The sequence below is a fragment of the Clinocottus analis genome, unplaced genomic scaffold (assembly GCF_023055335.1).
Source record: "Clinocottus analis isolate CAN_PGR_092001 unplaced genomic scaffold, fCliAna1.0.p SCAF_17, whole genome shotgun sequence".
NCBI lineage: Eukaryota > Metazoa > Chordata > Actinopteri > Perciformes > Cottidae > Clinocottus > Clinocottus analis.
The window spans coordinates 15903571-15924777 of record NW_027175898.1 but is presented as its reverse complement, the minus strand read 5'-3'; the positions used below and the strand labels follow the sequence as shown (position 1 = coordinate 15924777).

At 49.4% G+C, this 21207-nt stretch overlaps 1 protein-coding gene and 1 long non-coding RNA gene across 2 annotated transcripts; one reads left to right on the top strand and one right to left on the bottom strand.

Moving 5' to 3' along the window:
- Positions 1-6169: 6169 nt before the first annotated feature.
- LOC137788178 (phospholipid phosphatase-related protein type 3-like) lies at positions 6170-20591 on the top strand. The gene is made up of 9 exons (XM_068581025.1): positions 6170-6289; positions 11306-11409; positions 11579-11764; positions 13265-13394; positions 14354-14549; positions 15079-15136; positions 16853-17026; positions 17915-18754; positions 19489-20591. Exons 2-9 carry the CDS (start codon positions 11329-11331, stop codon positions 20497-20499), a joined length of 2676 nt encoding a protein of 891 aa, XP_068437126.1. The 5' UTR covers positions 6170-6289; positions 11306-11328; the 3' UTR covers positions 20500-20591.
- Positions 11443-13393, bottom strand: LOC137788179 (uncharacterized). Its single transcript, XR_011077718.1, has 2 exons — positions 13089-13393; positions 11443-11753 (listed from the first exon to the last, which is right to left on the bottom strand). It is a non-coding gene; the product is annotated as an uncharacterized lncRNA (long non-coding RNA).
- Positions 20592-21207: the final 616 nt, after the last annotated feature.

The window sequence follows — 21207 nt, the reverse complement described above, 5'->3', positions numbered from 1 at the left end:
TGGGAAAATGTGCAATAACGGGAATTTGGCGGGAAAATGCGCATTAACAGGAATATGGCGGGAAAATGTGCATTAACAGGAATATGGCGGGAAAATGTGCATTAACAGGAATATGGCGGGAAAATGTGCAATAACGGAAAACACATACCTGCAGCTCATCTCACAACAGTAACTCAAAGTACCATTGCACAAAGCAAGAGTCTAAAGTCTTCTAGAGCTCATATATGTCTGAGAAAATAATACCTGGTGACAAATAATCATATGGAGATGGACTTCAACACAAAGGTGTGTGACCCTCCTCCACTATTAATAAGATTCTTCAGGGCAATACAGACAATATTCATTTTTACGTTAGAGACAAAAAGTCAGGCCTCTTGTGAGCTCTGCAACTTTATGGAAGTGGAAAACTAAATCACAGCAATACCCCTTTAATTAAAGTATGTTCTTTATGGGTTGCCGGCCGTCCCATTGACGTGCAATGTGTTGACCTCCCGCTGCAGCGACGTCGGGGTCAGAGTCGTGTTATTTGGTTGCATATTCTCAAAGACGGTGCTTTCTTTTCTTGTTTCATCTGCGTCAGACTGTTAGAAATGAGACTCCAGCGTCGTGTTGGTGTGCAGCCATGAGGAAAACACAGGAAAAGAAAGAAAACATTTGCTTGATCTGAAATTCATTTCCCTGAACCTTCAATTATCGTCCCGAACAAGCTCAGAAACATGGCCGCGTACATCTGCCACTGCACCAGCGCCGTCAACGTGGAATTAATTAGTTCACCCATATCCATCGCTGAAGGTACTTCTCATGAATCTGGCAACAAATGTTTTTGCGCTCAGTGAGTGTGTTGCGCATGAATTCACACTGATTATAATTCATCTCCCTGCAGATATATAACTCAAGCTTTTTTTCAAGGCTTTTTTTTATCATTATTAAACATTAAAATAGACAATTTTTACACCGTTTCCACTCAGATAAAGCTTTTTTTTGTTGCTTTCACATAAAACAAAGTAAAGTTTTAATGCTCCGTGTCAAAGATGAAGAGAGGATGAATATATCGGGACTCCGGTCTCAGTTTCTCCGTCGGCCACCAGAGGGCGCTGCATCCTTTGCTTCCCACGGCTATGGGCAAAGGAGAGTTGGTGGATTTGAGGTTTTTATTCTGACAAAAGTACTTAAATCAATGTGACGGGTGGGAAGCGGCATTTTATGTTGTTGTTCAGAGGACCTGGAGGGAAACAAGGCCTTTTGTGAAATCACAACGCAGACGCCACCGGGATGCTGGCGCGGTACTCCATGGAGGTGAACAGGTGCCGCGAGCTTCAGGTGTGACACGCCGCCGCCGTACTGATGTACATTTAAACGTTTCAAACTTTTGCTGTGGTGTGAAGTGGTTGTGTTCACATGCCATGGTGTTTACGAGGAACAAAATATATATTTTAGGTCTTTAACGAGGAAAGAGCTCGTGGTATCGGATATTTAAAGAAATACTTTTCAATTTTACCCCTTGTATAAAAAAAATTTAAAAAATGTATACGCATATTATTGAATTTTATCATATTGATCATTCTCATGTTTTTTGAAATAAACATTTATATACTTATTTACTGGCATTATCTCATGTGTTTGGTGTGAAGAGCAGAAGCAACGACGACGATATTGACCTTAAAGACTTTGACCTTTATGTATATATTTATTTCACTAAACTTGTGATAAGTTCCCTTAACAAAGTCGCATTTCACTAACAAACACATCCACGTAACCGAGAGGCTTGTGGGAATCTAACAAAGTAATCCATATTCATATAAACCTCCTATTAAAGTCACAAAGGGGCCGCAGAACGGCGGATGAATGTTTCCAACAATGTTTTCCCATAGGACAGGTAACTTTTCTATTTTTGAACCAAACAACACTTTTTTTTATGAAAACACCTTCAAAATATGTCAAAGCTTTGTTTTGCAGTGATTTGTGTTGTGGATTCTGGTTCCTCAGGTTATAACCTTTCCAGAAAGGTGTGTTATGAGTATGTGGGATGTTGTTAAGGCCATGAACCATGGAGGTGGAAAAACTCAGGGACCACTTGAGGCAAATTTTGGGCAAATCTTACTCAGAATCATGTTGGATGTTATTAAAAAAAATTAAAAATCTGTAAAAAAAAAGATATAAAATAACACAAGTAGAACTTGAACACGTGTGTGAGAAGAACAATCAGGTTGTTAAAGCGACGTGATGCTGTGTGCTGACGTAAAAACATCTAAAATAAATACTCAGGATGACAATGAATAATGAAAATAGCTAAAAAATAAAAATAAAAAGACGAGCAAATATGGTAACCAGGAGATAAATAAACAACAATACATGAATCACAGCTTGTTCACATCCTTATGGAATATATGGAAAAGTTATTAAAATCATGTATATATATATATATATATATATATATATATATATATATATATATATATATATATATGGTATTGTGATGTATTCATATAGAAAACATGTAGCTGAGATTTTAAGATGGATTGTATTTCATTTTTTGTGCTTTTTGGATATTATTCAGAGCAGAACATGTGAAAATGTCCTCCTCCTCTTCCTCCTCCTCCTCTTCCTCCTCCTCCTCTTCCTCCTCCTCCTCTCTTTAGCGCTGCTGAGCATCAGAGTGGGCAGATTGATCTGCATATTTTGGGCACAGTACTGTAGTATGTGGAGAAGAAAAAAGGAAACACACACCTGCACACACACACACACTACTGACCTGTGTGTGTGTGTGTGTGCAGGTGTGTGTGTTCATTAACGAGCTCTCATGTAACGCAGCTTCAACAGGCTCAACACTCTCCACGCTGACGCTTCATTGAAGAAATAGGATTATGCAACCAGATAGTGATACTCTAACTTATTGAAATCCATCTAGTGCCTGTGAGACTGCATCACACACACACACACACACACACACACACACACACACACACACACACACACACACACACACACAATGAGAGGTGTATGCATATCAGTTGTTTCTCTAAACAATGCCTTTTGTTCCAGAGGCCACTCAGGATGCTGTGAGCTGCACCCGCGGGTGTCACGGTCCCGTTAGACGTGTTGTGTGATGACAGCTTTCAGCCGCGCAGAGGCACTTGAACCCGCCGCCGCCTACAGGCACAGAGCGGTACTGCAGGTGACACACACACCTGCAGAGAAACACACAAACACACACACACATCCTGTGTGTGATGCTGATGAGAGGGGAGCTCATTTCCAAACGTTTTCTCAAAAAGGTGCGTGTTCGTGTGCGTGTGTGTGTGTGTGTGTGTGTGTGTGTGTGTGTCGCCCCGTGTCGGCGTCCTAGATAACAAATCACTGTTACACACTCCACCCGTATTGATCTGTCGCTACAATGGCCTTTTCTTCCCCACGTGAGCATTAATACGCTTTGTAATTTGGCGACGCAAATGTTTAAATAAATACCACACACACACACACACACACAAATCTCCAGAGCAGGTGAGAGCTAACAGCCTGTGGGATGTTTGAAGAGGATGAGAGAGAGAGAGAGGGAGAGGGAGAGGGAGAGAGAGAGAGAAAGAGAGAGAGAGAGATCGACCTGCAGAGTGAAGATAATCGCGTCGTGTTGAAGTCAATCGATCACATGATCGCTGCACATTCAAGGATTCTCCTCGCTGTAATAAAAATTGAACGACGGGTTGTTTAAAAAAAAAATATATATTGTTGTCTCTGATGGACGGACGAGTGTGTGTCCACGTGCACGGAGCTATCGCTTCTCTCAATGCGACACATGGAGTGTTACACAACTACACGCATGGAGAGATGTGTGTGTGTGTGTGTGCATGGACGTAGTAGGTGTGTCCCTATAATGCACACACACACACGTGTGTGTGTGTGTGTGTGTGTGTGTGCATGGACGTAGTAGGTGTGTCCCTATAATGCACACACACACACACGTGTGCTGCATGTGTGTGTGTGCGCGTGTGTGTGTGTGTGTGTGTGTGTGCGTGTGTGTGTGTGTGTGTAGATGCTCGGCCTTTTGCTCAGACTAGTAATTGGGTCACGATTGTGAACAGCAGTCAAGGAGAATCATCCTAATCAAACTGAAGGGGAAAAAATACACCACACACACACACACACACACACCCTGCAGCAAGTTCCTCCAACTGGGGTTGAACAGCAAAGAGTGCTGATGATGCACTATTTTCCTGATAGTACATGCGGCCAATTCCTGCTTCTCGAGAGGCACCGTGACCGAACCCACCATGTTGAGAGGAGCGTGAGGAGTCTGTGGGAAGCAGCAGAGAGTGTTAATGCACCTCCACCTCCCTCCCTCCCTCCCTCCCCCTTCCCTCCCCCCCTCCCTGTAATGCTTTGTCTCGTAGGTAAATAGGAGCCATGCACTGTGAGTGATGAGTTTATTAGCTCCTGCCAGCTGTGACCGTCCCTTGGGTAATCCTGGCCGGGGGTATAGCGGTGTGGCGGTGTCTGGGCTAGGGAGGGAGGGAGGGAGAGAGGGAGGAAAGGAGGGATGGAGGGCGGGAGGGGGGAGGAGACGAGAAGGGAGTACCCCATGAGAACCAAAAAGAAACTCCCTGGCAACCAGAGACGGGATCAACCCCCCATCCGTCTAGCAGCGAGCCGCACAGAGCCAAATGACTGAGATTTAGGGTGTGTGTGTGTGTGTGTGTGTGTGTGTGTGTGTGTGTGTGTGTGTGTGTGGGGTCAGCATCCTCTCAAATTAGCCCGCACGGATATCAACGTGGCGGCGTCCCAGAATGTGTCACAACAACCTGAGCATCAGGATGATTGACGGGTGAGAGAAAGAGAAAGAGAGGGAAAAAGGGGGCGGGGCATGTGGGAGCTGAATGGATGTTTAAGTTCAGTTTTAAACCCCCCATTAAGAATTGATAACTGTGGGAGCAAAAGATATAGACATCTTGCAGGCGTGTGTGCATCTTCAGCGACCACACACACACACACACACACACACACACACACACACACACACACACACACACACACGTGTGTATGTTAGCCTGATGGTGAGTCAGGGGATGCAGAGGCGTCTGTGCACGTGCCTGTGGAGGTCCACCGTGGTCAGGCGCGTGCGTGCCACACCCTTCTGGAGTCAACAAAGGCATGATGGGAGCAATCTGAGCCCCCATCCCCGAGGGAGGGAGGGGGAGGGAAGGGGGAGACAGAGAGGAGCTGAGGGTCTGACGGCGAGCCTAATATTATAATTACAATGAAATTGGCCGCTGCTTATAGATGAGGGGTTATCATCACACACACACATGAAAAAACGCTCCCTCTCTCTTTTACGCACACATGCGCAGGCCGCTTTAGCTCTACACACACTCTCTCACACACGTACACACACACATTCCCACATCTACCCCTTTGTCTCGGCCGTAGCCCCGGAACAGGAATCCAGCAGGGAGCGGAGGAGAGGAGTGTGTATGTATGGACCAGACTGTCTCCTCCCCCACCATAAACGCACACACCACACTCTCTCCTCCCCCTGAGCACCCCCCCCCCCCTCCTCCTCCTCCTCCCTCCATCCTCCTCCACCTCCACAGCCATGCTCGCCCCCCATGCCTTTGTGTGTGTGAGTGTGTATGTGAGTGTGTGTTCGCTGCGTACCCGAAAACCGTGTGACGGATGCCTCGCGTAGGAAATAAGCTTCTTCTTCTTCTTCTTTGGGGTTTTTTTTCTTGGTGTTCTTTTGGAGGAATAAGGGAAGTTGCAGGGGGAAGTGAAGAGGAGAACCCGGGTGGACGCACGTGAGTGTCTCACTTCTCTCCACAGCCAGGAAATACAGAAGGAAGGAAGGAAACGCGGATCCAGCAAATTGGACTTTCCACCATCAGCACCCCTCCTCTCTCTCTCTCTCTCTCTCTCTCTCTCTCTCTCTCTCTCTCTCTCTCTCTCTCTCTCTCTCTCTCTCTCTCTCTCCTCCTCTCCTTTTCTCCTCTCCTCTCGCCATCCCTGCTCCTCCTCCGCAGGTCTCCCCACTTCCTCCCATCCAGCCTCATCCTCCCGGTCTCCTTGCGGGATCCCAGAATAGCCTCACACCGGAGCGCTCCCTGAATATCGGCGGCGGCGGTGGAGGTGGAGAGGAGGTGGGGGCGTTTTTTGGGGGGTGATTTCTGGGTGACTTGAGGGACGCCAGGAGATGGATTAAAGGGACGCCGCGCCGCCAAACTGGAGCAGCACGCGCGAGCACGCCGGGGGGGGAGGGGGCGACGGGACTCGGTGAATTCACGGAGCCCCCGGGACAGAGGTGAGTGTCTCTGGCTGTCCGGTCTCTCTCTGCACCCCACCACCACCACCACACCACCACCCTGCATGCATGCACCCCGGCAGAGAGCCGAGAGGGCAGCGAGCATGCAGGGGGGATCAGCACATGGTTTTTATGTTCATAATTCATGATCTCAGACGCGATCTGATGATTTCTGCTGTGCGTTGGAGTCACGGCTGTTATCAATAAGCACCGCCGCGCTGCTGTGGTGCGGCTCCTTCTGCAGCTATGACGGGTTGGAACCATAGAAGGAGAGGGGGAGGCGACGGCTACTACAGCACCAAGGCATGTGCAAGCATGCTACAGCACAAATGCATGTACAAACATGCTACATGCTACACTAATGCATGTAAAACATGCTACAACACAAATGCATGTACAAACATGCTACATGCTACACTAATGCATGTAAAAGTGTGCTACACAAGTGCATGTAAAATTGTGCTACAACACAAATGAATGAAAATAATGCCACAACACAAAAACATGCTACAACACAAATGCATTTAAAAACGTGCTACATACTAGAATACAAATGCTTGTAAAACATGCTACATGCTACAACACAAATGCATGTGAAAACATGCTACATGCTACAACACATTGATGTAAACACATGCTACGTGCTACAACACATATGCATGTGAAAACATGCTACATGCTACAACACATATTGATGTGAAAACATGCTACATGCTACAACACACATTGATGTGAAAACATGCTACATGCTACAACACACATTGATGTGAAAACATGCTACATGCTACAACACACATTGATGTGAAAACATGCTACATGCTACAACACATATTGATGTGAAAACATGCTACATGCTACAACACACATTGATGTGAAAACATGCTACATGCTACAACACATATTGATGTGAAAACATGCTACATGCTACAACACACATTGATGTGAAAACATGCTACATGCTACAACACACATTGATGTGAAAACATGCTTTTCCCTCCAGCAGGAAAGATGCAGCCATCATAACCATTTTAAACATATTGTTGAATTTATATCAAAGGATTGACATGAGATTGAAAATGAGGGTTGCATTTAGAGGAGAGCTAAATTGTTCCACAAAACTTGCAGCATGGGGCCCTTCATGTGTCTCGGGGCCCTGCAGCTCATGGACACACGAGCAGCTCTGCAACCTTTAGTCACACGGTGGATGGAAAATGAATATGTTACACTTTATGTTCACCTCAAGTATTCATTTTCAGGTTCATGCGTGTTAGCGACAAGAACAGTGACTTTACAACGTGATGCTAATGGCAGATATGCTAACTATACCGTCTGCTAATATCATAACGGAATGATTTTCTTTTACTTTGACCAAAAATACGTTTCATGCTCAGCACTTTTCTGTAATTAAATGCGTTTATTAAAACAAAAACATACATTCTTAAGAACATTTCTACTACATTGCCTCTTCAAGACGTTCCTCGTTCATCAAAAGACACAATCAGCATAATAAATGGATGTGGCGGGCATGTTTTCCCGTCTGCTTTTACATCTTTTAAGCTCACACACTCGACTCTACGTGAAGGCTGCAAAGACGGGTTCTTTTTTTCTTTCAAAATATCATGAAAAAAGCCCAAATATATCAAATTTGCTATCACACAACACAAAGACAAAAAAGCATCAAATCGTCACATCTGAGAACCTGAAACGAGGTCAAGTTTGTTTTTTTTTCCTGAAAAATGACTTAAATAGTTCTGAAGCGAGCTGCAGATTGACGTCCTGCCTGTTTGATCGTCTGATCGTTTTAGCTCAACGTCACGCGGCGCTGCGCTCAAATGTATCGCAATACTACTACACAACAACACTCTCAAGTATGCATGAAGTAGTATACAAATGGGACACACACACACACACACACACACAGAAGGAAAAACTGAATAAATGAGCAGAGGAAGCTCACAAAAGCAGATAACTGAACGGTTGAGCGTGAACACGAACGGCCTTTTGTTATTACAAATGAGCTAAACACCGATGGGACCCCGCGTGTTTGAGAGCTCCACCACCACCACGAACACGCAAAAACACAGATCCATGTGTGGAAGGAGGCCGTTAATCCCTCCGGCGGACTTCCAGACACTTTGAGGATTTATATCAAATCTATATGAAGCTTTAACACCTCGTGAGACAGCTGACGATTGCTTTTCGGTCAATTTGTCACCGGTAGCGTACGTCTACACACATGTAATGCTACACCATGACCTCCGCAGTCTTACGAGGTACAAAAGCAACGTACTGTGCCATCCCATAATACCCTCCTGGTCTGAACCGGCGCTAACGCCTCCACCGCCGCCGCTCCGGTGCTTCGGTGGTCACTGAGTCTTGTATCTTCCTCTCTGGCTCACAGACTGACAGATTGTTTGTGTCCACCGCAGGCTATACAACCCACCTCTCTCTCTCTCACACACACACACACACACACACACACACACACACACACACACACACACACGTGCATTGCTAAGACTACACAACCATGCAAACAGCGCTGTGATGTCGGCAACACACACACACTTTGCAGTCACACACGCATGTTGTGCCCCAAAGGACAAATGCTGCTGTGATAGATAAACGGGCCTCCTTCTTCAGTAAAGAGGCTCATTTTCTGTCTGTGTGTGTGTGTGTGTGTGTGTGTGTGTGTGTGTGTGTGTGTGTGTGTGTGTGTGAGAGAGAGGTTTATAAGTGCTGACTGGAGTAGGTCACTGAGACCAAGCGGCTGCGAGAGTGAGACCCAGAACCCGGCGTCTTTCCTAAGCTGCTTCCAGCGACGCCGAAATCTATCCCTCCATCTCTCCATCCCTCCATCTCTCCATCCCTCCATCTCTCCATCCCTCCATCTCTCCATCTCTCCATCCCTCCATCTCTCCACCACCCCCCCCCCCCTCTCTCTCTGATAGCAACCCAATACACAAACCGGAGCCACGCTCTTCTTCTTTCATCATTCTTCTTTTTCCTAACGTCTTTGATCTCCGCTTATCTTGTTCTCCTATTCTCCTTTCCTCTCTCTCTCTCTCTCTCTCTCTCTCTCTCTCTCTCTCTCTCTCTCTCTCTCTCTCTCTCTCTCTCTCTTTTCATTTCTAGCGGTCATGGAAATTAGACTGCAGAAGTCTTTGATTTCTCCGTGCCGCTCGCCGCCTCGGGGTCAAGCCCTCTTATCTCGGAGAGAGAGAGAGAGAGAGAGAGAGAGAGAGAGAGAGAGAGAGAACAGACGGATGGAGAGAGAAAAGAAGGGAAGAGAGAGGTGTTGAGACAGAAGGACGGGTGGCGAGAGGGAAGGTGGAGAAAGGTCGAAGAGGCAGATGTGGGAATTCATCAGCGGAGATAAAAAAAACAATGACACAAAAAACGGTGAAGAGAAAGAAAGGCAGAGAGAGAGAGAGAGAGAGAGAGAGAGAGAGAGAGAGAGAGAGAGAGAGAGAGAGAGAGAGAGAGAGAGAGAGAGAGAGAGAAGAGCGACGCTAAGCAAAAACAGAGCCGAGGAGGACACAATGGAGAGATTGGAGATGAAAGGGCGAGCGACAGCTTTCTTTCAGGGGAGTGTTTCTGGATCGAAGCCTCAGATCAGCAGACTTTGTGCTCACATTCAATCTGCCCGACGTCTGTGGATCCACGAGCCAGCAGGAGAAGGAGGAGAAGGGAAAAGAAGAAGAAGAAGAAGAAGAAGAAGAAGAAGAAGAGAAATTGCGAGAAAGACTCTCCACTGACACTCGTTCTTTAATCGCGTAATTACATTTTTGTGTCGGCTCAGCGGTCGGTGACTCGACGGGCGGCGGGTTTGAGGCCAGAAGCAGACGCTCCTCCATCTCCATCAGACCGGCCTCGTGTGGTCTGGGTTTCTATCAGGAGAGGGTCAATACTGAGGAACAACAGCAAGAGGAAGAAACATCGGGAGAAGTTGGGAGAAAAGTGTTGGTAAAAGGAAGGGAAGGGGGAGAGGAAGAGGAAGAGGAAGGATGGAAGGAAGGAAGGTGATTGAGGAAGCGATAAGGAAGATGGGACGCCGAGAGGTAAATGGTGTGAGATTGAGCGAGGGAGGAGGAATGATATGTGCAACGGACAGATGTAGAGATAGAAAGAGAGAGAGAGAGAGAGCGAGAGAGCGAGAGAGAGAGCGAGAGAGCGAGAGAGAGAGAGAGAGAGAGAGAGAGAGAGAGAGAGAGCTGTGAATGTTTAACTCTGTTTAGTTTTCCATTCGGGTCTTTGGCTCCAACGTCGCTCTGAGGCCATCTGATCGCCTCCAGGTTACTGATGGTGTGTGTGTGTGTGTGTGTGTGTGTGTGTGTGTGTGTGTGTGTGTGTGTGTGTGTGTGTGTGTGTGTGTGTGTTTGGGAAAAACATTCGGGAAGTTGATAAAAGTTTCCTCTTTGAATTACCAATTAATATTCTGCGTGCAGATTTTTGGCCGTGACTTTTCAGCATCTTCGTGTGTGTGTGTGTGTGTGTGTGTGTGTGTGTGTGTCCTTCGTGCACTAATAACGCACCTCATTAACACACAACACAATATCCCAAAAAATGCTCAGAATACATTTTAGGAGCAAGAGGGCTCATATCTCCAAACTAAAGCGTTTTAATGAGTTCTTAAAGGGACAGTACCTATTTTTCCTCTCACCTGTAGTGTTTAGATCGTTTTGGAGATATGAGTCACAGAGATGTCGGCCTTCTCTTGAATATAATATAATAAACATGTAAATTAATCGGGAAGTCAAGCCCACAGACCTCGTTACAACAATCTTGATAAACAGCGTCACGGTTAAGCGGTCAAATATGGATTTATTTCACATTTTTTGGAGGTGAACTGTCCCTTTAAACCAGCCCTCGAACACCTCTCCAGCTCATGTTTCATAGATCAGAAAAGGCCCAGGCCTGGCAGACGTTGGAAGATCTTCTTTTTGATGCTTTCAGAAATATTGATGCGCTTCCTGACACACATCTCTCTCCTCTCGATGTGTTCCCCCCCGACAGGCCTCGACTGGTCCCACCCCAAGATGACGTCCCCCAAGAACAAAGCCAAGAAGAAACAGCCCAAAGACAGCATGACGCTGCTGCCGTGCTTTTATTTTGTAGAGGTATGTGTCGATGGATCAATAAATCTCTCCGTGTGTGCTGTCATACTCGTCCTGAGTTATTTTTAATAATATTAATTGCATCTGGATGCAGCTGATGTTTGTTTTTATCACAAGCACATTTTATGGCGTGCCTGTGTGTGTGTGTGTGTGTGTGTGTGTGTGTGTGTAGCTCCCCATCGTCCTGTCCTCCTTGGTGTCGCTGTACTTCCTGGAGCTGACAGACGTGTTGTCTCCGGCGATGGTGGGTTTCCGCTGCCGTGACCGTGAGCTGTCCATGCCCTACGTGGAGACGGGCGACGAGCTCATCCCGCTGCTGATGCTGCTGAGTTTGGCCTTCGCCGGTCCTGCAGCGTCCGTACGTCCATCACACACACACACACACACACACACACACACACACACACACACACACACACACAGGGTTCTTAAGGTCAAGGAAAACCTGTAAAAGTGGTGTAAATGTGTTATATTCATGTGTTCATGACGTTCATTTAGTTTAAATAATGAATCTGCTTCTAAAAGAAAGAGGCTCAAAGTATCAGCAGCATACATACAGGCATCTATATAAATGTTTATTCTGTTAATCAAACTATTGTCTCTCATTCATTTGAGTCATTTAAGGTTTACTGTATGCTTTGAATCCTCATTGTTAGTTTAAATACTACATTTTATCACTTTTTACTGGTTACACACACATTTCACACAATGTTTGATTATGAACATTTGGTTTAAAGTCATGGAAAAGCTAAAGCGAGCCACCTGCTATTGTGTCAGAGCTAAAGCTAGCCACCTGCTATTGTGTCAGAGCTAAAGCTAGCCAACTGCTATTGTGTCAGAGCTAAAGCTAGCCAACTGCTATTGTGTCAGAGCTAAAGCGAGCCACCTGCTATTGTGTCAGAGCTAAAGCTAGCCAACTGCTATTGTGTCAGAGCTAAAGCTAGCCAACTGCTATTGTGTCAGAGCTAAAGCTAGCCAACTGCTATTGTGTCAGAGCTAAAGCTAGCCACCTGCTATTGTGTCAGAGCTAAAGCTAACCAACAGCTGTTGTGTCAGAGCTAAAGCTAACCAACAGCTGTTGTGTCAGAGCTAAAGCTAGCTAACAGCTATTGTATCAGAGCTAAAGCTAACCAACAGCTGTTGTGTCAGAGCTAAAGCTAGCCACCTGGTATTGTGTCAGAGCTAAAGCTAGCTAACTGCTCTTTCCGTTGTTTCTTCGTAGTTCTCACGGTGAGTTCATTATTGAACCGTCAGTTAAAGACTTCAGAGCATAACTCAGCCGGTGACGCTACACACGTGTCTCTGGGTTTCGGGTGGGGGGGGGGGGGGGTTGTTTGTGCGTTCTAACGCTTTGTGTGTGCAGACAAACACACAAATCACCCAAATATGCAGACGTACAGCTTCTCCAACACTCGCAAAGCAAATTCAATCTTCCCCTCAGGAATGCAAAAATCAATGGACACATTGATAAATACACACCTGACGTTCCAACACACACCATCAAGCATGCCACAGGCAACCCCCGATCAATACACACACACACACACACACACACACACACGCTGCTAATCCATCACCGGCATTGAAACGAGCAGCGCCCTCCAACACTCATCTATCACTCAGATTGGATGTGATCACTATTCGATAACACCTTGCCTCCATTCTCACACTCTCTCTCTCACCGTAGATCACGAGCACACAAATGGATATTTGACATTTATCGCGCTTCTGCTCTTTCTTTCTGTTTCTTTCCGTTGTTTTTTCCATATGCATGTGTCTCTCTCGGCGCCTTTGCGTCGTCTCCTGCAGCTTCTTTTCCCTCCTCTCTTGACCTCGGCGCTGCTCGTCCCGTCTGTAGATCATGATGGGCGAGGGCCTGATGTACTGCATGCAGTCCAAACTGAAGACCTGCCCCAAGTCCGAGAGCAGCATCAACGCCGGAGGCTGCAGCTTCAACTCCTTCCTGCGCAGAACCGTGCGCTTCGTGGGTACGTCGACCAACGGACGGTCCTTTTTTTTGCCTTTTTTTTGGGGGAGAGGGAGTGGAATAGGTTGCCGTTGCCGTTGCCGTTGCTGCGGTTGCAGCTCGCCCTTCAGAGCGTCCCATTAACCGCATGGTTCGTCAAAACCGCGTTTATTTTCCCGCAGATGTGTATTTATTTTGCCGGTGAGGGTTTTAAGTGCCTCTGAAGCGCCGCCGCGCGCGGTGTGTGGGCTCATTTAATTGGTAACTGCGCGAGTGTGACAGCGTTGCAGAAGCAATATTTCCCATTTCACCCATATATACATATATCTCTTTGTTTTTCCCTGTGGGAACAACTGTACACATGTATAAAATATGGTAGTAAAGGTCAATTATGTTCATGAGCCTTTTGACGAGTAGCGATTGTTGATGTTTCTGCTCGGGGGAAACGTTGACGTATGTGTTGTATCGACTGGACTAATCCTTCACCGTGAGGTCAGGGGCAGATTATCATCTCCCCGTGTGAATATCCAGCTTACATTCGATCCTCACGGGGGCCAAAAACAACAGCGCCAACTTGGTAAAGAACAAAACTGTTGTTTTGAAGATGTAAATCAGTTTTCAGGCTCAGACAAATTACTCCATTTACCGACCCCCCCCTGACTTGATTCCACTTTTAAAATAAGCTAATTACATGAATTAAAGGAAGGGTGACTGGAAAAATAAATAAAATAGGCATGATGCATCGCTCCACGGGAGATATCCCCGGGCAAACTTTGCGCTTTGAAGTGGAAACAGTAATTAATTCACCTTGCCAAATTTAAAAGTGCGTAAAAAACGTCGGAGGCTCGCGGTGTCGCTTCTAGTTGTTGCTTCAAACCGGCAGGTGTTCATGAGGCAACAGGTAGAAGACGTCCTCGAGGGGCCTTCGGCTCACCTCCCCCCCTAAACGATGCCTCCCCCCCCCCCGCCCTCCTCCCACAGGTGTGCACGTGTTCGGGCTCCTGGCGACGGCCCTGGTGACGGACGTCATCCAGCTGGCCACGGGTTACCACGCCCCGTTCTTCCTCACCGTCTGCCAGCCCAACTACACGGCCCCGGGGGTGTCGTGCGACAGCAACGCCTACGTCACGCGCGACGTCTGCACGGGCAAAGACCCGTACGCCATCATGTCCGCCAGGTAGGAGGCGGAGCTGCAGGTGCAGAGTCACAGAGAAGAAAAGAAACATCCCGTCGAGCTTTGACGACTCGTCAGTTCAGCTTCTTGTCGGTCGTCCACGACGTCGTTATCTTGAACTCGCTCGCTGGTATCACAGCTCTCATCGCTGCTCAAACTGAGGCGAGGAGTCAGAATTAAATCTGCATTTGAAGAGGATTACAGGAGATTAAAAACAGCGGAAGAGGGAAATTAGTGTGACAGTTGGATTTATTTATTTTTTAATACAATATTTGCTTATTAATGATATGCTGCTTGATAAAGTGAAGTGATTATTTACTTACTTACAATGCCAGTACAAATTATAAATATAGCTGATAATCGTAGCAGCACAAACACACACGTTTTACTTCTATACTTGTGAGGACCCAAATATTCATCATGCATTCTCTAGAAAAGTTCACTCTTTGTCTCTTTGCCTTCACTCATTCACCACTAAATTTCCCCTTTTTCTCCCCCTTTTCTCCCCCTTTTTCCTGCTCTCCCCCTTTAGGAAAACATTTCCGTCCCAGCATGCAACGCTCTCTGGCTTCGCTGCTGTCTATATCTCCGTAAGCTCTTTTGTGTTTGCATCATACACTGTGTGCCTGTGTGTGTGTGTGTGTGTGTGTGTGTGTGTGTGTGTGTGTGTGTGTGTGTGTGAATAGTTAATCCTGTTCTGTTTTACATTTTGGTAAAACACGTTGTGATGCATTAAAGCTGCTAAATTACAAATTCAGTCGTTAATGTCGCAGCGAACCTCCATGTTGAGAGCCGTACAGAGTCAATCCTGAAATCATAGCTACGCTCTGAATTTAGCATGCAGCACCCGTAACGACGCATCTTAAGATCCTCATAACTTTCTTTTTAATGTCCCGAGTTTGTGTTCAGTAATCTGTTCACGATAACGACCCCAGATGTTCTTCTACTTATTAGTAATGAACGCGTAGCTGCCGGCATATCGGAGGATCCGAAGCTGGAATTGAAATCTCTGTCACTTCGTACATAAATCACAATTACGTTTACTCACTGAGAGATATCCGGATCTCAGACCGCAAAGCCTTCAGGCCTCGAGTCAAACGAGTCTCACATCAATAAAAACAACGGAGACGTTCAAGAGACGCGTCTGTTCGCTGCTTCATGCTAACGCAAAGCGGTCGTATGTTCTCGCTATTCTGGTATGTGGACTGTACAGCAAAGTATACGCTGTAATGTTCCAACGAGATAACACACCTCCACACACACACACACACACACACACACACACACTCTCCTCCACCGATGGCTACTGGAGCTACTGGTCATATCGCTGCTGCCTCACTGAGTGAGCTCGTTAAAGCTCACCAGACCGGTTTCTGATGAGAGGAAGAGAGAAGAAGAGGAGGAGGAGGAGGAGGAGGAAGAGGAGGAGGAGGAGGAGGAGGAGGAGGAGGAGGAGGAGGAAGAAGGGAAGCAGCTGTTTTGGTTGCTAGAGTTACAGCGTGTTATCTGAAGGCTGCAGACCATTACCACTGCTGTCAGATGTCTGTATTATTTGTCTCTGCGCTGCCCACCTCGTGTATAAATAGATCTCTGTTGTAACGCCGTTAAATAGTTCCTACTTGTTCCCATAGTTTCTCTGCAAACCCGACAGAAAAAGCTGATTACCTGATAAAAAAGACATTTGACTCTGTAAACGTCACCTCGTCTTGACAGATTCTCGCTGGAGGAAAAGTTTCCCCTCGACGAGACGGACAAGCTTGTTAAAGTGGATTTTTTGGTTTTTGCAGCGCCTGCTTCTCTGTCACTCAGCTGTCGTCCACTTCCTGTAACGTACGAGCTAAAGCGTGCACGCCGGGACCGTCCATGTAAATGTAGAGCTGCTGCTCGCTTCCTCGCTTTTACTGTCAAATTCATCCCAATGGCCCCGTTTACCTCACATGTTGGACACTTTCTGTTCCTCCAAACAGCTGAAACAATCACACAAAAAAACGTTTTACTTGTTCAACAAAATGTCCCACAAAGAGAGAGAATTCTCCAAAATGAATACGATCATTCCCTTTTGAAATGACACGGCGAGCTCAGCTGCTTCTGGTCTTCGTGCTAAGCTAAGCTAAGCTAACCGCGGCCGCTCATATGTGCGTCCATCTCCTCCGTTCTCTTCTTGTTTTCCCGCTGATGTGGAGCGCGTGTTGCAGTGATCCGTCTTTAAATGCCTTTTAATGACATATCCACCTCGCCATGCCCCCCCCCCCCCCCCTCTCTCTCTCTCTCTCTCTCTCTCTCTCTCTCTCTCTCTCTCTCTGCAGATGTATTTCAACGCCAGCATCAGCGGCACCACCAAGCTGCTGAAGCCGCTGCTGGTGTTTGCGTTCTGCATGGCGGCGGGCCTCGCCGGCCTCACGCAGATCACGCAGCACCGCAGCCACCCGATCGACGTGTACGTGGGCTACGTCATCGGAGCCGGCATCGGAGTCTACCTGGTGAGTTACGGGTGGAAAAACATGACGTGGCGCCTCCGGGAGGAGAAATTCATATTGATATGCCCGATTTATTGTTGCTGGTTTTCAAAATAATGGCCCCTTTTCATGCCGCTTCACAAGGGAAATGGTCTTGAAAGTGGATTTCCCTTTCCTACCTGTGTGTGTGTGTGTGTGTGTGTGTGTGTGTGTGTGTGTGTGTGTGTGTGTGTGCAGGCCTTTGAGGAGCAGCGTGGTGGGAATGACCAAACACACACACAAATAGATCATTTGTTGCTCTTTAATGAAGCCGTTTGGTTGTTTTTGCTGTGACTGAATTGTTCCATTGTGCGACGCTAACGCTAACGCGGCGTGTGCTAACAAACGCTTCTTTTTTTAAATCACCTCCGCGTGGCTTTCATACATTTCCTCTGCCTCTTCTCCTTGGTGGGCTCTAAATATAGCTTTTTCTATTACAGAGAGAGAGAGAGAGAGAGAGAGAGAGAGAATGAATAATCCGATAAGAATTCTCTGGAACAATTTCACACATATCATTTTAAGAAAAACTTGCCGTTGCCATTTTCCACGCTCCCTTTTCCGCCTCCTCTCGCTCTCTTCCCTCTCTCGTCGTTCCCATTTTATTTTAAGAAGGTGGCGGGATGTGCGGGGGGGGGGGGGGGGGGGGGGCTTCTCTCCATCATTAAAGGACGAATTCAGAGAGAGTGAATCATGCAAGAGGAAACGCTCATTCATGCCCTCGCTTCCACCGCTAATAGGAATATGCATTTTCTTCCAAAGATGAAAAGAAAACACACATTTTCATGCGTCAGTCTTTATTTAACATGCTGGGTACTTCCTCCCCCCCCCCCCTCTCTCTCTCTCTCTCTCTCTCTCTCTCTCTCTTTTTGTCAGGCGGTGTTCGCGGTGGGCAACTTCAAAGCGTCGGAGGAAGACGCCCCGTCTTTCCAGAAGCCGGCCCCGGCTCAGCCGAAGGACGGCCTGCGGGTGCTGAACCAGCGGAGCCACGACTCGCTGTACCGGAAGACCCCCCGGGCGTCCGAGAGCCGGGAGGAGCTGGGGGCGGGGCTCGGCGGGTCCGGGGCGCGCTGCAAGGTGCGGCGGGAGAAGGCCTCGCTCGCCTCCCTGAAGCGGGCGAGCGCCGACGTGGACCTCCTGGCGACCCGCGGGCCCATGGGCAAGGAGACCATGGTGACCTTCAGCAACACGTTGCCCCGCGTGGCCAACGGCAACAGCCCCATCTCCCCCTCGGACGAGCCGCCGGCGGCGCAGCGCCACATGACCTTCCACGTGCCCTTCGACCCCCAGAGGTCGCGGCAGCTGGTGACGGAGTGGCGGCAGCGCTCGCTGGAGCTGCGCAGCCAGAGCTCGCGAGACGAGGACGAGGGGATGGACGGAGGGGAGGACGGAGGAGGAGGAGGAGCGGCGGCGGCGGCGGGAGAGGGCGACCAGGAGATGCCTCCGTCTCTTTACCCGACGGTGCAGGCCAACAAGGGCACGGCCACGCCGACGCCGACGCCGCCGGGAGCCCGGATGGCGGTGGCGCCGCCGCTCGTTCACATCCCCGAGGAGGCCTCCCGCCCGCCGCCCGTCTCCCCGAAGAGCGCCAAGACCCGCGCCAAGTGGCTGTCGCTCACCGAGGGGGGCGGCGGCAAGGAGCCGGGGGCGGGGCCTATCGCGGTGTCCACGCCACGCGTGCCCAACACGCAGCCCGGCCAGCAGAGAGTCACTCAGGTGAGGAGGGAATGGGAGAATGAGCGCCCGCTAAATCACAATAATTACATTGTTTTTCCAGCGGCCATTTTTCATTCTTTGCTGTCGAGCGGCGCGCTGCCAGTTCTGGGAAAATATAGATTAGACAGGGGCGGAGATTTAATAGCCCCGGATGATTTATTCTGTCGGTGAAAACGAAAAACAGAACAACAAACCCTGAGGCATTTTTCCCCGGATTACTTTACAGTATGAAATACTCTCTCAAGGGTTTAAAAACTTATTACAGTTACATTAAAAATAATGTCTGTGAGGGATATTAAACATGTTACTATTACATTTTACAGTGTTTATTCCAACCCAGAGCTGATTTAACAAAAAAAAAGTCGGGTTACCAGCCGCTACTGCCTTCGGTGGGTGTCCCCTTGCTAGCTCCCTGCTGTAGCCAGCTAGCGCTGCTGCTAGCTCTCCGCTAGCCCTGCTGCTAGCTCTCCACTAGTGCTGCTGCTAGCTCTCCGCTAGCCCTGCTGCTAGCTCTCCACTAGTGCTGCTGCTAGCTCTCCGCTAGCCCTGCTGCTAGCTCCCCGAGAACCACTGAAGGTAGCGGGACAGCAGCAGCTAGCGGGGAGCTAGCAGCAGCGCTAGCTCGCTACAGCGGGAGGACACCCAACCGAAGGTGGTAGCGGCTCGTAACCCGACTTTTACGGTACTTTAGTCTTGGAAACATCAGTTGACTCGCTCCTCTTCCCCTCCTCCAGGTGATAGCCATGTCCAAGCAGCAGGGTCACGGAGCGGCCTCCTCGTCCGCCAAGACGTCGGAAGGCGGCGGCGGCGGCTCCTCCTCCTCCGGCGGCGGCGGCAGCTCCAGCTGCTCCGAGTCGCCGTACTACCGCATCCCGTCCGACCGGGACAGCTGCACGGGCAGCAACCCGGGCAGCATCGCGGGCAGCGGCAGCATCGTCACCATCGACGCCCACGCGCCGCACCACCCGGTGGTGCGCGTGTCGGCCGCCAACGGCAAGCCGTGGGAGTGGAGGAACACCATCAGCGGCAACATGATGTCCGCCGACCTGGCGGGCGACGGCAAGCACCGCGTGTCGCTGCAGCGGCAGGACAACGTCAACCACTACCGGGATTACCGGACGCTGCCCATGAAAACGGACTCGCACGGCTCCTCCTCCGGCGGCGGCGGCGGCGCCGACGGGGGGCCGGAGTTGCCTCCCCCGCCTCTCCCCACCTCCTCCTCCCCTCTGCCCCACCCTCCTCTGCTGTCGTCCCCGCTGCCGCCTCCGCCCCCTCACTCGTCCACCTCCCCGTTGCCTCCCCACCCGAGCCCCTCTCCCATATTCCCCCCGCTCCCTCACCCGGCCTCCTCCCACATGCCTCCCCCTCCTCACCTGTCCTCCCAGATGGCGCCGCCGCCGCCCCTCCCGCCACCCTCCCCGATGCCGCCGACCCTCCACCCGTCCTCCTGTCAGATGCCGCCGCCCCCTCACCCCTCTGCCTGTCAAATGCCGCCCCTCCCCCACCCGTTCTCCTGCCCGATGCCGCCGCCCCCGCCGCACCCGTCCTCCTCCCCGTTGTTGCCGCCGCCGCCTCACCCGTCCTGCTCCGGCATGCTCCCGCCTCCCCCGCACCCGGACCTGCTGATGGACGGCCACAGCCAGGCGCTGTCCCGCTCCTCCACCTTGCCCCGCCGGCCCTCCGCCCGCAGCCACGCCGAGCAGGAGCACTACTACAAGGCCATGCAGAACGAGCGCATGTTGTAGCGACGGCCGGCGGGCTGGAAGAGACAGCGGGAAAGATGGCGGGGGGGGGGGGCGGCGAAGAGAGATTCAAGACTTTTGGAGGAGAAAAAAATGGCGAGAACGGTTTAGAGACTTGGAAATGAAGGGAGGGACGGCGGGCGGAGGATCACGGGGCGGCGCTCACGTGCACGGGTTCGGGTTAGCGCTTCCGACTGGGAAAACTCAGAAGAAAAAGACTCTCGTTCACCTGATTTCGACGCCACATTCCTACGTGTTCTTCCTCAAGAGGAGCCGAAGAGGCCGCGAGCTGAAGGGGAGATACCGACACAGCGAAGGCTCTGGGGATCCGCTGAATCAAGTCTCCCTGGAGAGGAGGGACGAGACGGAGAAAAACAAAACAACCGCGGGGCGATACGGAGCTCTGCGAGAACGTCAAGTTGAAGAGCATCAAGCCACGAACCCACAAAAGCATGAGCCTCTTTTTTTTTTTTGCCCCCAATCTGAATATGAAATGTATCTTTGACACCCAGCAAATCTGTCAGCATCCACCAGACTGAGCCGGCTTTAGGAGGCGTCGCTCTCTGGTGTGTGGTGTGAGGAAGAGGAGGAAGAGGAGGAGGAGGGGTGGGCATAAGGAGGATCACGCACAGTCGGGCGCCCCTATACAGACGTCATTGAATGGATTACTGTTGTAAACATGAGAGGCGGAGGGATGGAGGGAGAGTCGTG

Coding starts and splice junctions, on each gene's coding strand:
- LOC137788178 (XM_068581025.1), top strand. CDS start 11,329: ATGACGTCCCCCAAGAACAAAGCCAAGAAGAAACAGCCCAAAGACAGC. Junction 11,765..13,264: donor TCGCCGGTCCTGCAGCGTCC/GTACGTCCATCA, acceptor TCCCGTCTGTAG/ATCATGATGGGCGAGGGCCT. Junction 17,027..17,914: donor CCGGCATCGGAGTCTACCTG/GTGAGTTACGGG, acceptor TCTTTTTGTCAG/GCGGTGTTCGCGGTGGGCAA.